The sequence below is a fragment of the Geospiza fortis genome, unplaced genomic scaffold (genome assembly GCF_000277835.1).
Source record: "Geospiza fortis unplaced genomic scaffold, GeoFor_1.0 scaffold162, whole genome shotgun sequence".
Lineage (NCBI taxonomy): Eukaryota > Metazoa > Chordata > Aves > Passeriformes > Thraupidae > Geospiza > Geospiza fortis.
The window spans coordinates 3048008-3061361 of NW_005054316.1; the positions used below are offsets into that span (position 1 = coordinate 3048008).

The 13354-nt window shown below is 37.0% G+C and overlaps 1 protein-coding gene across 1 annotated transcript in view; it reads right to left on the minus strand.

Moving 5' to 3' along the window:
* The window catches only part of MAP3K5 (mitogen-activated protein kinase kinase kinase 5), a 69708-nt gene that overhangs the window by 48495 nt on the left and 7859 nt on the right, over positions 1-13354 (minus strand). The window contains exons 3-6 of the mRNA XM_031056242.1: positions 8061-8254; positions 7687-7855; positions 6659-6765; positions 3923-4093 (exon numbers count right to left, since the gene is read on the minus strand). Coding sequence (XP_030912102.1) covers positions 3923-4093; positions 6659-6765; positions 7687-7855; positions 8061-8254 — 641 coding nt within the window. The remainder of the gene's footprint in view (positions 1-3922; positions 4094-6658; positions 6766-7686; positions 7856-8060; positions 8255-13354) is intronic.

Consider the following 13354-nt stretch of genomic DNA (forward strand, 5'->3'; position numbering starts at 1 on the left):
AACCTAGAAAAACAAACATTCAAGCTTACTTTGTAAATAATGCAATCTAGTTGGGGCATCATTACAGTTTTAGGTAATTTAAGAGCTTATCTTCTGTTTACACAGCAAGAATCCATAGAAGCAAAAATATTTTAGTGTTTTCCACACATTCTTTGTGGTTATTTTTAGGAGTCTGGTATTTATACATCCTCCTCCCATTTCCTTTCCCCCCACACAACAAGCACAGATCCTAATCATCATCCCAGTAACATTATCCCAGTAAAGTTACAGTATCTTACAATATTCCTTTAAGATCAAATAAAACTGAATGGTACTATCAGTCTGTAAAATAACTGTTTCAGAGTTATTAATATGCTCATTAATTTAGTCTTTAATATATGAAATTTCATTGACTTGAAACCTTAGATCTTATTGTGGGTCTGCTGCAATGGCACGCACAAAAGCAAGTGATACAAGAACATACCTCACATTTAGCTATGATTTCAACTTCTCCAAATTTTATTCTTTACTGAGTGTCTTATTGACACTGTCCTTATGAGTTCACATAAAAAAAGACTATACCAGATTTCATTCTCCTCAAAAGGAACTGAGCAATCAAGAGAAATGGCAGAGGCATTCACTTAGGCTCAATGTTGTCTTAAAAGAACTGGAGATGCTTCACACCAACACAGCACACACTGTCCTCATGCTAGCAACACAAGTAGCTGTGACAACAGCAACAGGACATCTACAGTGGTTTAAACTTATTCCTCAAAATAAGAACACCTTTGGTTGCAGGTATATATACACACATTCACACCTCCATAGGGAGAAGGCAAAGACTACTATCATATGCGAGTTAAGGAGCACAAGAGATTTAGTCAACACAACTTACTACCATAAAAGCAATGGAGTTTAAAATTACTTTCTAAAGGATAAAAGAAATACAGACAAACAAATGGAATACACTTAAAAATTAAAAAGGTTGTGAGAGTAGTATATAAGGAAGGAAAGAAAAACAATCTGCACAAAACTTAAGTATTTGACTTCTAGACCATGCTTTGACATGCAAGCAAAGCTAAGGCATTTTTATCCCACCAGGTCAAAAGTACGGCTGGTCTTTAATTTGTTTGTCAGTTTTTCTGCTCTAATGATTAATGAGTTTGCGTCCTTTAACACAAGCTCTCCTCTCCAAAACTGTAAGACAGGCTTCTCTTCAATCTCCTACATATACATACTTTTTATACTTCAGCTGCCCACCTCCAAAGAACTTCATCATTAAACAAGTGCCTACTGCTCTAAAGAAAAGCAAGAGGATCAGAGAGTACTAGATATTTTTCTTTCATCATCTGCAATTTTCTCTTTCTCTGGGAGTTACAAAAAAGTGAGGAAGAAAGTACATACAAAATGTTTTTTGGCTCATTTAAAAAAACTGTAACCAATACATAAACACAAAAAACATCCAACCTAAAAACAAAAAAACAGAACAAACCAATCAACCAAACAAAAACTAAGCAAAGGAGAAAAAAAACAAACCAAAAAACCCATAAACATCTGCCAACTAAACAGGACAACACCCTCATTGATTCCAAGTATACACATCTAAGGGAAACCCTTTAGCTGGCATTATCTGTTTGGAGACACAGCGATGTTGGGAACTGAACCACCTTTTCTGCCCTCGAGATCTTCCATGCTTAAATTCTCATGCAATACAAAAAGGAGAGAGGAAAGATTGACAGAAGAAGAAGAAAAAGCCATGGAAATTAGTATTTTTGTTCCAATATAAGAAAGACTGTAATTTTGGAAAAATGTTGCAGTTGTTGACATTTGAGAAAATGTTGCAGTGCAGACACTGAATTTGGGGGGTAGCAGTGAAAAGATATGAATAAAGCCTTGGTAGCTTTGGTAAGTCTGATTCACACTGTTGGTGTGAAACAAGAAAGTGACAGTTAATAATTACTCTTTCATTTATTCTTTCATATTTATATGAAAGATATCTTTTATTCTACTTTCTAATTGTCAGAAAAGCACATTGTTGGTTTGTTTTTTGAAATTGGAATAGACCAAATTACCTTGGCATCACCAGTTGTTGCAAAACCAATGCTTTGGTTCTGCTGCCAAATTCTGTTTATCTCATGCAATTCACGATACTTCCCTTACATCCCTATTTTTCTAAGACTGAGATAATAACCTTTATCTCAACATAACATAGCACTGCCATTGCTCCTGCACACACCTTGTCCTGTTGTGGCCTGATGGAGCATTAGAGTAGACCTGTTCCTTTCTAAGAGCTTTTCACTGAGTTATGAGTCAACCTTCCAGCATGTCAGGCCTGCTGTGTGACTAACGCTAGAAACTCAAATCAATATCCAGTATAAAATATAAACCAAAAGCAATTGGACCATCCAGTACAGCTTCCAGCTAAACTCCAGCTTGACTCAACAGAGATCTCCTTGTTCTGTGCCAGGAGGTGCACAGAGCACAATACAATATTCTGTATTGGGTCTCAGTTGCCAGAGTCCTTTCCTAGACTGGAATGCCTGCAATCACTTCCTGTCATCAGATCTATGATTATCATGATTGCCAAGATGCATTTATTCAAAGTGTGTTTAAATGGCTACATGAAATCACCACTGTTATACATATAATCATTCTTAGTTCAATTATGTTTGATATATCAAAGTTTATGTGTTCATAAGGCACTATGAACAAGGAGAAAGCAAGATGTACAATAGCAAGAGTAATTTGTATTTAATTTGGTCTGTAATAATGCCTAAAATTTGTGTGCAAAACTACACTTTTCTTTATATCTTTATATTTATGACATTAGCAAAATACAGTGTTTACAAAAGACCCCAGAAGTTTTTCACGGGCTTTGTGCTTTACAGGAAATGAAACTTTTTAAAATCCAAAATTATGCTAGGACGAATGAAAATAATATGTTGCATTCCTGTTATTTCAACATCTTTTAAAAGTCCAGTAAGAATTGCCAAGCTGTAAAGACTGACCAGAAGCTTTAAACTGCATTTGTATTCTGAGGCCATAACTGGTAAACAATTTTATCTTATCTTTTATGAGAGACAGCTCTAAGCTGAAGTTTACTGAAAACAAGTGATAAATGACAAAGAAAGAAGAAAGCTTTCCATTTTAAGCATTTACTTCAACAAGCAGCTGATGAGCACAAGACCAGAGCTAAGACGTGAGCTGCAGGACACAAAAATGCAGATTGTCTGTATCCTCATCTGAATGCAGAGAAGCTCATCCTGACAGAAGTCTAGGATGACATCCCATGCCTTCATTTTCTAACCTCTTCCATGTAACAGTGATTTAGTGCATTTCAAAAGCATTAAAAAAACCAAGATTCTTGTATCTGAAATGAGGATAAGAATTCATCTATTATTGACTAGTAATTGTGTGCTTTTTTGACTACTGATGCTACTGTAGTCCACCGCAATGTGCCTGTACTATACAATGATGATAAAACTTTTACCACTATACAGTGATAAAACTTTTGTCAGCAAGTTTGGAACAGCCATACTGGTTGTGAGTTAAACCTCTAAGCCTTGCTAGCTAAAATCTATCAGATTCCAGACATGCCAATCAATTAATGACTGATTATTCTCTGGCCCAGATTCCTAATAACAACACAGTAAACAGGAGACTTCATATTTGGGAAGAATTATGAGTTTAGTTTACACCAAAACTTCAGGTCTCTGAGGCACTTGAAGAACTTTGCAGAATGAGATGTGTGAACAACATAAATCTCTCATTCTCAACATATAAGTAATTTATTTGATTCATTCAATTAGGCAATTTAGAAGATTCATTCTATCCCCTAAGGATGCCAAATATTTGGAAAGTAAAACCATCCAAATATATTCTTGTTCGAGGAATATTTTCTCAAAGCTAACAAAAGGACATAGACCAGGAAAATAGTACTCACCAGAAAGTTGCTTTGTCCCTGCTTTCTATATCTATGAACCCAGATTCCAAAAACATGTCCTTGTAAATTCGACCAACCAGGCAGTACATATCTGAAGCTACTTGGTCTTCCTGCTCTACAAGGGGAATCATAATTTCTAGAGCTTTCTGTCTGTCTCCAGGAAGATTTCTCCTGTTGAAAATAATAATTTTGATTAAAAAACCAACAAAGTTAACAAGAAATAATTTTTCATTACTGTTTTTAATAGACATATGACTTCATCCATGTAAAAAGACAGATAGACACAATGTACTATGTTATATGTACACACTTACCCCTTCTTCCTTTTTTTTTTCTTTTCTTTATGTCATGGGAAACCTTTATAAATGCCCTTAAACATAACTTCTCTCCCTCATGAAGCATCATCTATAGCAAAGCACTGAAAACAGCATCAAGAACCTCCAGGGAAATTCTTAGAAGGGTCATGTGTTACTTCCTTATAAAATAGAAAAATACGAACCTTGATTTTCATGTCTAGTATTTCTTTCAATGTAATACATGCTCTAAAGGAAAAAAATATTCAGTCTTGGGCTTGTGATTTTACTTTTTGTATACATTTTGGCTGTGAAACAAAACATCCAAAAAACACAAACCAGATTGAACTCCCATGATAGCGAAGGTTTAGGAGTAAAGCCAAAAAGGCAATATTAAAAGAAGTACTTCAGACAAATAAACCACGTAATTGCAAGCATTAGACACTTCCTGGTGAGTCATAGCTTTGGTACATACATCATTCAGTATCGAAAGTTTAGAATTTTAACATGTTTGTGTACTGAACAATCAAGTGACTCCATTTTCAACATTTCCACATCTTGTATTGACTATCACTAATCCAGATTAATGAATTTAATGAGAACAAAACCAGTAGGGCAAATAATGTTTTGCAACATGGATTATTTACACTTAGCTGGTCTTCAGAGACAGAGGTCCCTACTTTTATTTCTGTTTACTTTTCCATCATCAATGCCCTCACATTTCTTGATTTAGGTCAGACTAATCCTGACTAATTGAGCTGCTCCATCCTTCCGTGCTAGTGACCTGGATTAGAAGCAAGAGACACATTTTTTTTTCATAGCAAAAATGCAGAAGTGCAAAGTATTCCAGACCTGCCTCAGCTCACAAAATATCCTCTACAGTCCCAGTAAGGAGAAAGTTACAATTAGCCAAAGTAATTCCTTCTTGGCACACCAAAGCATTAATGTTTTCATGGCTGTCATGGCTTCTAGTTTAATGGTCAGTCTGGAAAGGAGAGGAATAGGAAAATCTCATCTGGACTCCTTTGGAGGTACTGTGTAGATCTTCTGTCAGATACTCTCGGAGGCAGTATCTTGAGTCACAGAACCAGTGAAGTATAAGGATATGCCTGAAAAGATTTTGCTGCAGTTTTCCAGGTTGTTAGTGCCTCAGTGAACTACTGCTGTTTTCAAAGACAACTTTGTTTCAGAAAACTGAGGTCTAAACAACACCTTACATGTCCAAGGAACATCTAGTGACCCTTGTGAAGGCTCTGTAGAAGCGGCAGGTACATGCTGGACTATTTAATCTGCAAAACTTGACATATTTATGTCAAAGTGGAAACAAAAAAGGCACAATATTTATACCTTCATTTACCAGGTATAAGGCGCAGGCAGATGGCGCTGGTCATTAATGCTCCTCATAAAGCTAGGGTAATGAAGGGGTAGTGTAGGTTGTTTGATGCTGGGTTGACCAGGATTGTGATTCGTATGATGCCGTAACCTCCGAGTTTTAGGAGGAGAGCGGCAAAAGTAAGGATCTGAACACTTTATTCAGACAAAAAATGCCAGACAGCTGGTTTTTATTTTTTTTAATGTTCTTTTTTTTTTCTTTCAAAACCAGGTTTATTTTTTCAAGTAATTCTTTGTGACACGTTTTGACATCACTTTCACATGATGCGCAGTTTTAAGCCTCCTCAGTGAACCTGAACTACAAAATTCAAATCTGTGAGAAGCAGAACCATCTATCGACATTTGCTCTACTTGACAATTTCAATACCTGCTGACACCTGGTCCACTCTTCTAAAAGTCAACAGCAAAATGTTCACTGTGATAACAGCAATGGAGTAGAGAACATCTGTAATTTCCTCTGAAAAAACACCCCTCTTAGTCACTTGCCTAAATGTCAGTATCCTAGAAAGAAAATCTAGGCTTGGCTTTTATTTAATCCATAGAAGCAGTGTATGTCGCTCCATGTATCACATTTTGTCCAAGTTATCAGATGATGTGAAAATTATTTTGTCATCATAATACAATAAAATCTTCCTATGGATATTTGATGAAAGGTCTGCTTCTGTCTCCTGACATTACCAGAACTCAGACTTGAATGAGATGATGTCTTTGCCAGCAAAAACGACGCAGCACTGTCACTCACACAGCAATGTTAGAAGTGTATTTTACAGAAAGAAAATACTGTTAGGTATTTGTTTTCTCAAATTTAGGTACTGAAACAAAAAAATAATGCAAACCTATGGAAAGACAAATCAAACATGCTGAAGGAAAAGGAAAGAAATCTAACAGTACGAGATTAAAAGAAGCTTAGAATCTCCAGAGCTGCTTCAGTTAAAATCATAGAACTGCATATAAAGATTCCAGTAGGGAACTTCCCACAGGATTACCCACCCTTACAAAGTTCGAAGTTTTGATTTACTATTCCATAGCAGAAGGAAGGGTAGATTCTTACCTGTTTAGTGCAAATGCATAATGCAACCTCACATGGTGGTGGGAAGCCAAGTCAAAAGTGGGCAGTTTTTCTAAAGTTTTCACCAATTTCACAATGGAATCGTAATCCTTCCAAAAGAAAGGAATAATAAAGTTTTAAGGGGCTGTACTGAGGTATGCCTCTATAAACTCCTCTTCAACCTAAGCAGCTATTATTTCATACTAAGAAGTATTTTCAGTCCATTTTAAGTTTTATGGATTTCAGTTTCTTCAGTATCAAACTGTAAATGGCCTAGCACTAATCAGAGATGGGAATATACAAATTATTTAGCAGGGAAGCCCAATTTGGTCTCCTGTGCTGCTACAACATGGTCCTGTGGAAATTTTCATACATCTGTTTCGTTATTAAAGTTAGGAACTGAATACATCTCAGTGCTCACATTGTGCAGATATTACAAAGCTAACTGCATTTGAAGTAAGGCATCTCAATCTCTGAAGTAGGCATAAGCCAAAAAAACAAGACTTTTTAATACCACAGTTTTTAAAGTAGTTTACTCACTGACATATTTAAAAACCAAATAAAAATAAAAAATCAAACTCAAACAACTTCCTAATGTTTAAGGAGTGACAGTTGAAATTATGGATAACAAAGCAGGCAATTACCAGCATCATTCCAAAACCTGAAATATGAACTATTTATGTTTCCATAAGAAATGTCACCAGCTTCGGTGAAAAAGAATACATTTGCCTACCAATTGCAGAATGCCACCATAGCATTTAGCTACATGCTGTTCATCACACACCAGTGTTGAGATGGAGAAGAGTTATTACACGTCATGTACTTTTTAGGTGCTGTTATAAAACCCTTTTCTGCTATGGAAAGGCAAACAGTGAAACTACAGAACAGAATAAAAACATCAAGAAGACATCATAAAATATTTTTACTAGTGTGCTTTATCCACACATTTTATTAAAAAACCTGCACCAAACGCACCAAAAATTTCTGTGAGAATGTAATTTAATTTACTATTGTTAGTAGCAAACTCCTACCTGGATGTCTCTGTAGGACAGCAGCAAGTTTATGACAATGTCAGCAGACAAGACTTCAACGTTATCAACTCGCTGTCGAATCCTTGCGAGCTCTGCTGCGAGCTCTTTGCCCGTGTAAAGCGTCCGGGCCTTTCTGATGTCGTTCAGAATGGATTCCCGGAAATACTGGCTGCAGAGAAACAACTTCACATCAGCACAGCTCTCCCACAGTGTACGTGCAGAACATGTATTGATGGAACAGTGTCAATGCACAGATTTGGTCAAGCTAATCCATTAAATATCAGTTTTTCTGAGCAGAAGGCAAAAGAGGCTGACATTTATCTTGCCAGCTGGAATATTTGCATTTTACATGGGTGTACAAGAAGACAACTCACCTGGAACTGGCCTGTGCCACCTTCAAGAGCTGAATAAATCGATCCACCAGAGGTAAGCATATAGGCCCAAGCAGAGACTCAAAACCAGGTGGCATCAGCTCTGTGAGTCCCTTCACAAAACTGCTATCACAGCAGTACACCTTGTTATGTGGAGTTATCATGTAAGGAACAAATATGTAGTTCCCAGTGCACATCTGCAGAGAAACAAGGGGCAATATTTAGGGCAGTTATGGCTTTGCAAGCCAAAGTATGAAACCATTGCATGTAGTACCTGTTAAAGTCAAAGGGAGACCTGCTGTTTACTTCAGCAAGACTAAGTTTTGACGCATAAATTCCCTTTTCACATCAAATATTATATACACCTGAAATGTATTCTTTCAGATTTCCAATCTGCTTCCTGTAAAATCAGTCTTTCCAGAAGTATCAAGTTGACCTTAAAATGGTAATTGGCTCAATAGTGAAATAATTCTCAGGCCACACCCTGAAGAGGCAGATGGAATCAAAAGAAGCTGAGGTACTTGCTTTTCAAGGCGACATGATCAGAAGAAAGCAGTACAGTTTGGCTCACAGATACTGGAAACAGTAACACAATCTAGTTGCCTCACAACAGGACAACCATACAGAAAATTAATCCTCAGATGAATTGCAAAATTACTCAAATAGTTTTGCATTCAAAATCAAAATAAATTCCCTACTAATATTTCCCATAGAAAATATAAATATTTTTAATGGGACTTAAAGTCATACATAGTTCAGAATAATCACTTGCAGAGCACCTCAGCATTGCTAAACTGCGTTGATTTTTACATACCAATGTATGACAGATACTTTGCAAAAAAAAAAAAAAAAAGGAAAGGAAAAAAATTAAAATTAAGTGTCTTCCAGGGAAGAGGGAGGCAAGATGTCTGCTGACTGTGGTATGTGTGTGAGTACAGATTTATGTGCAGAGAAAGTTGCTGAATATTTTAAAGAGTCTTAACTATGAGACAGAATACCAACAAAATCAGGAGTTCCTCCATTCATCTCTCAAAGCTCAGACTCCATTACTGAAGTGCCCAGCAGCCCAACAACAAAAGCCTTAAGGAAGCATTTCTTGAGACCCATCATTTTTAGTATGCCTAAATTACTTCCAAGGTTAATTAGTTTCTGTTCAGCTGCTTTGACTCTCTCAGAAGTCAATACTGCAATGCAGACACTTCAGAAATTCCCTGCCTAGCTGAGCTCCATGCATTGAGAGGGCAGTGACTGAATAGTTTTTGAATGCACAATACCAGCTGTGTGCTTAAAACATGCATTTTAACACGCATTATTAGATTTTTAAAACATGGAAGGATTGAGGTAGTCAAGTCTGCAAAATGTATGTGTATAGACATGACAGTAAACACACATTAGAGAGACTGCCTATGAAAAGTACAGGAATTATTTTTTAATTACACCCATCATACTATGAAATTTTAATACCTCAATATCAAGGCAATCCCACTGCACTTCTGAGGGGTATCTCTGTAAAATCTAAAAATAATTGGTGCATGTATTTACATGAGATCAATTGAATTCAACTAACACAGAAATTGTTTGGAGATTATTGTATACAGCGCCTTGCACAAGGGTTAATTTAGTCTTCTTTCTGCAAGCATTGCAAACTACTGCTGCTGAAGAGTTAGGGAATATTTATCTCTGTGTGACTGCAGCAATTCCAAAGGGAACTCGAGAACTGCGGAGTATATGACAAATTTTTTAACAAGTAACTAAGGAGTGGGATGCCAGAACCCAAACTGGTTGTCTGTGCAACAGAGAAGTGAATGGATACTTCTATTCAAGAATATCCTAGCATGTAAGGCAATCACATGCTTTCAACAGCGAATGGATGAACTTTTTACCCTGCTAAAATCTAATGAGCCCCACAGTCAAAGGCAGAGGGAAAATTATGAATTTACTGGAACTGGTTTCAGCAATTTTAAGAGATGGGTACATTGCCACTGGCATAACAGCCACTATTACACATAGGCAGACTGTTATCCAGCTTTCCTTTTCTAGGCAAAGGAGAAAAAGGTTGAGAAGTCAGAGTCAAGAAAAAGGGTGAAGTAGCTACAGATATCCGGATACGAGCATTTTACTTCCTAATGTTTATTCAGTGCATTAAAAATAAATTCAAAACTGTTTGCAGGAAGACCTTCTCAGACCTCTGGCACACTGTTTCCAATGCTGAGGTCTTCAATAAAAATGAGCTTCGAGAAAGGATGTTGTCATCTTTTGAAATTCACAGAACCCAAGGTTTACCCTTGTAAAATGGTCATGCCACCTGCAGAGACAGTACCAGAGCCTTAATCTTTAATTCTACCAGGAGGAAAACTGCTCTTCCTGCAGATGACAAGTGCCTGAATCCATTACTGAGCATGAGCTCTGAGAAACTCAACCTGAGAACACCTTCTGTAGGAAGTACATATCTATTTCAGTGAAACAAGAGAGCCAGCAAAAGTTAGTTTATATGCATTCCTCCTGTTAGCTGAGGGGGAAAAAGAGGAAAGCTGGTTATAATTTAGAGCCTGGCATGGAAGACATGCAGACCCAAGAGTCATTGGGGGTAGTGGACAGGAAAGAACTTAACAGTAAAAGATGGGAAAACACTGTGGGAAGAAAAAGGAAAAAACTGAATTCATTTACAGTTGTTCAGAGGGCCCCCAGGGATCTCAGGGAATTGTCTCAAGCTAGACTCTCACCCTGATATTCAGTAGCAAGTAGTGTGAAAACACAGTGGCCTTTCCCTCAGCCAGGGCATCACTTTGCTTCTTAACTTAACCTAGATAAGTATCTTTTGTGAGAGCTCTGTATCTATGAAACCTCTCAAATTTGGCTGGAATTCATCAGACAGTCAAACAGGCAGATACTGAAAAAAAAGTGGAGGATGAAAAACCAGTACAAGCAGTTAAGTTTCATTTCCTTAGGAAGTGCACTTAAAAAAAATTAGAAAGAGCACACATGCAATAAAGCTAAGAAACACAAGAAATACTGACCTCGATTTCACTTCCCTAGCTAAAGAGTACAGTAGGTAGATATTTAACAGCTAAAACTAACAAAGGCAGACATGCAGTAGCTCTAGCATCAAAAGAAAAAAAAAGAGTCAAAAGTTTATATATTATTTACTAAAGGTGGTGGTTGAAGAAAGATAACAGTGACGGCAAGACTGCTTTTGTATAACAAAGTCTATAGTCCCCTTCTCTGGAGAAACATGTTGTGCCGTCACCACAAATTCTCACTGCAAAGAGCCCGACTCCAGCTGCCTTTGGGCTATGATTAGGGTGGGAGCCCAAGAGAACCAAGTTGTGGGGGAAGCAGTTGTGGAGCTATTCTAAATGTCAGACCACTTTCAACCATTTTCCCCAAAGCAGAGTGTGTGACTTGCTTCTTTCCTCTTTCATCCGGCGATGCAACCTGTCTCAGCAACTTATACTTCTTTCTCATCTTTTTTGTCAGAATGTAAACTATGCTAGTTTAAGTCAGAAAGGATCAGGTGGTCTTTCTGACACACACTTCCCATCTGCTCACACTTCTTTACATTTTCACTTAGTGCATATTACTAGACTTGGAAACTTAAATATATTTACCTTATTCTATTAAATTTGCCCTGTAATGCTCCATCCCAACACTGATCCCACAAAATCTAGTTCTTTTTATAACCCTAATTGACTTCCCTCTATACTCTAAGTCTGCTAAGCACACAAGACAAAATTGTTTTACTTTGATCTATTCTTGTGATTCGCCATATCATGTATAATGAAAGTAACACGAGAAGCCTTTCAATAAACCAAGGATATTTTTGAAGGTGTGGCATCTTAAATACAATTGTAATATTCTGTTATGTCAACACCCTTTAAAAAATATGGTTTGAATACAGGGGCTTCAAAAATGGGTGGGAATAGACGCCCTCAATCAAGAACAGGTGCTGCAAGTTTCGTTTTGCAACCCTCTTCATAAAACCCTCATTATTTAAGGTTCAAAAGCTCAAATTACTCTAATGAAAATTATAAAGGGATTGCAGGGCACCTGAGTTGTATGTTGAAAGGCATTACCCAGGGCTGGGACAAGCCTGAAGTGTGCATACAGTGAGTTAGATGATAGTTACTCTGGTTCAGACTAATGCACAAGGACTCAGGACATCAGACAGGTAATCCTGGCCTAAGCTTTCTGATCAGCTGAGCTCCTTTTATCTGGGAGATATGAACATACATATCAAAGCCTTGGGCTAGCACATTCAGTACCTGGCAGCACCAGGTCATTTTCTGACAGACTATCCATGCCAACCCATTTCATCAAGTCAGTCAGACTAATCAGAAGGTAGAAGTGCTGGCTGGAGACAGCTACACACATAAATGCTTACAACTAAGTGACAGATACTGTAATTAATTTTTGCAAATGTTTTAATTGCTCTGTATTTTTCTAACGTCCCTTTCGCATTTACTGAGGACAAATTTAACAATTCTAAAGCATGAGTAATTTCAGTTAGAGATGTAAGATCGTTTTTAATAGCTCTATAATTACAGAATTTAAGACAAGGCTTCTAGCTAGACCTAGTGGTCACTGGATCATTAAGCAACTCTTTCTTGTTCAATACCCTTCCTCAGCTTCTGAAAGAAATTAATATAGTGCCTATTTGTATTCAAGAGATAATAAAAATCAATAGCACATACTTACATTTTATTGATCACAATAAGAATATAAACCAGCCCTTCTTTCAATATTCCCCTCTTCTACAGAACTACTTGTGAAAAGGGCAGCTTTTTGGACTTGAATGGGGAGACCATGTCTTCTTAGAAAGAACATCATGAAATAAGATAAACACTATTCTCTCTCTAAAAAATAAATCTGATGTAATATAATTTTATTTTTTTTCCTGAAAGTTGCACAGATTAAAAATACATGGTACTAGACAAAGGAATATTTGAGTTCTGGCCAATTAATTCTTCTACCTTTTTCTTCACAAAGAGGGGGAAAACTGAAAAATTGTAGAGAGTCAGTGATGCACAGTTCTTTCAATACCCAAAGGTTCTTTACTAACACTGCTCTGTTGGGATGATTTAGCAGTCAAATACCCACAAACAGAGAAAACTTCCTTCAAGGACAAGAAGTGTCAAAGAAAACAAAGATTCCCAAAACCAAAACCATGACACTTTAGCCATGAATGGGAGAATCTAGCAGAATCCCACCCACTTGCCAAAGCTTCAGGTCAGCATACAATGTAACTTTTCTTTAATAAAAGAAAAAAAAACAGCTGAAGTAATAAAAATTGCCAGTAT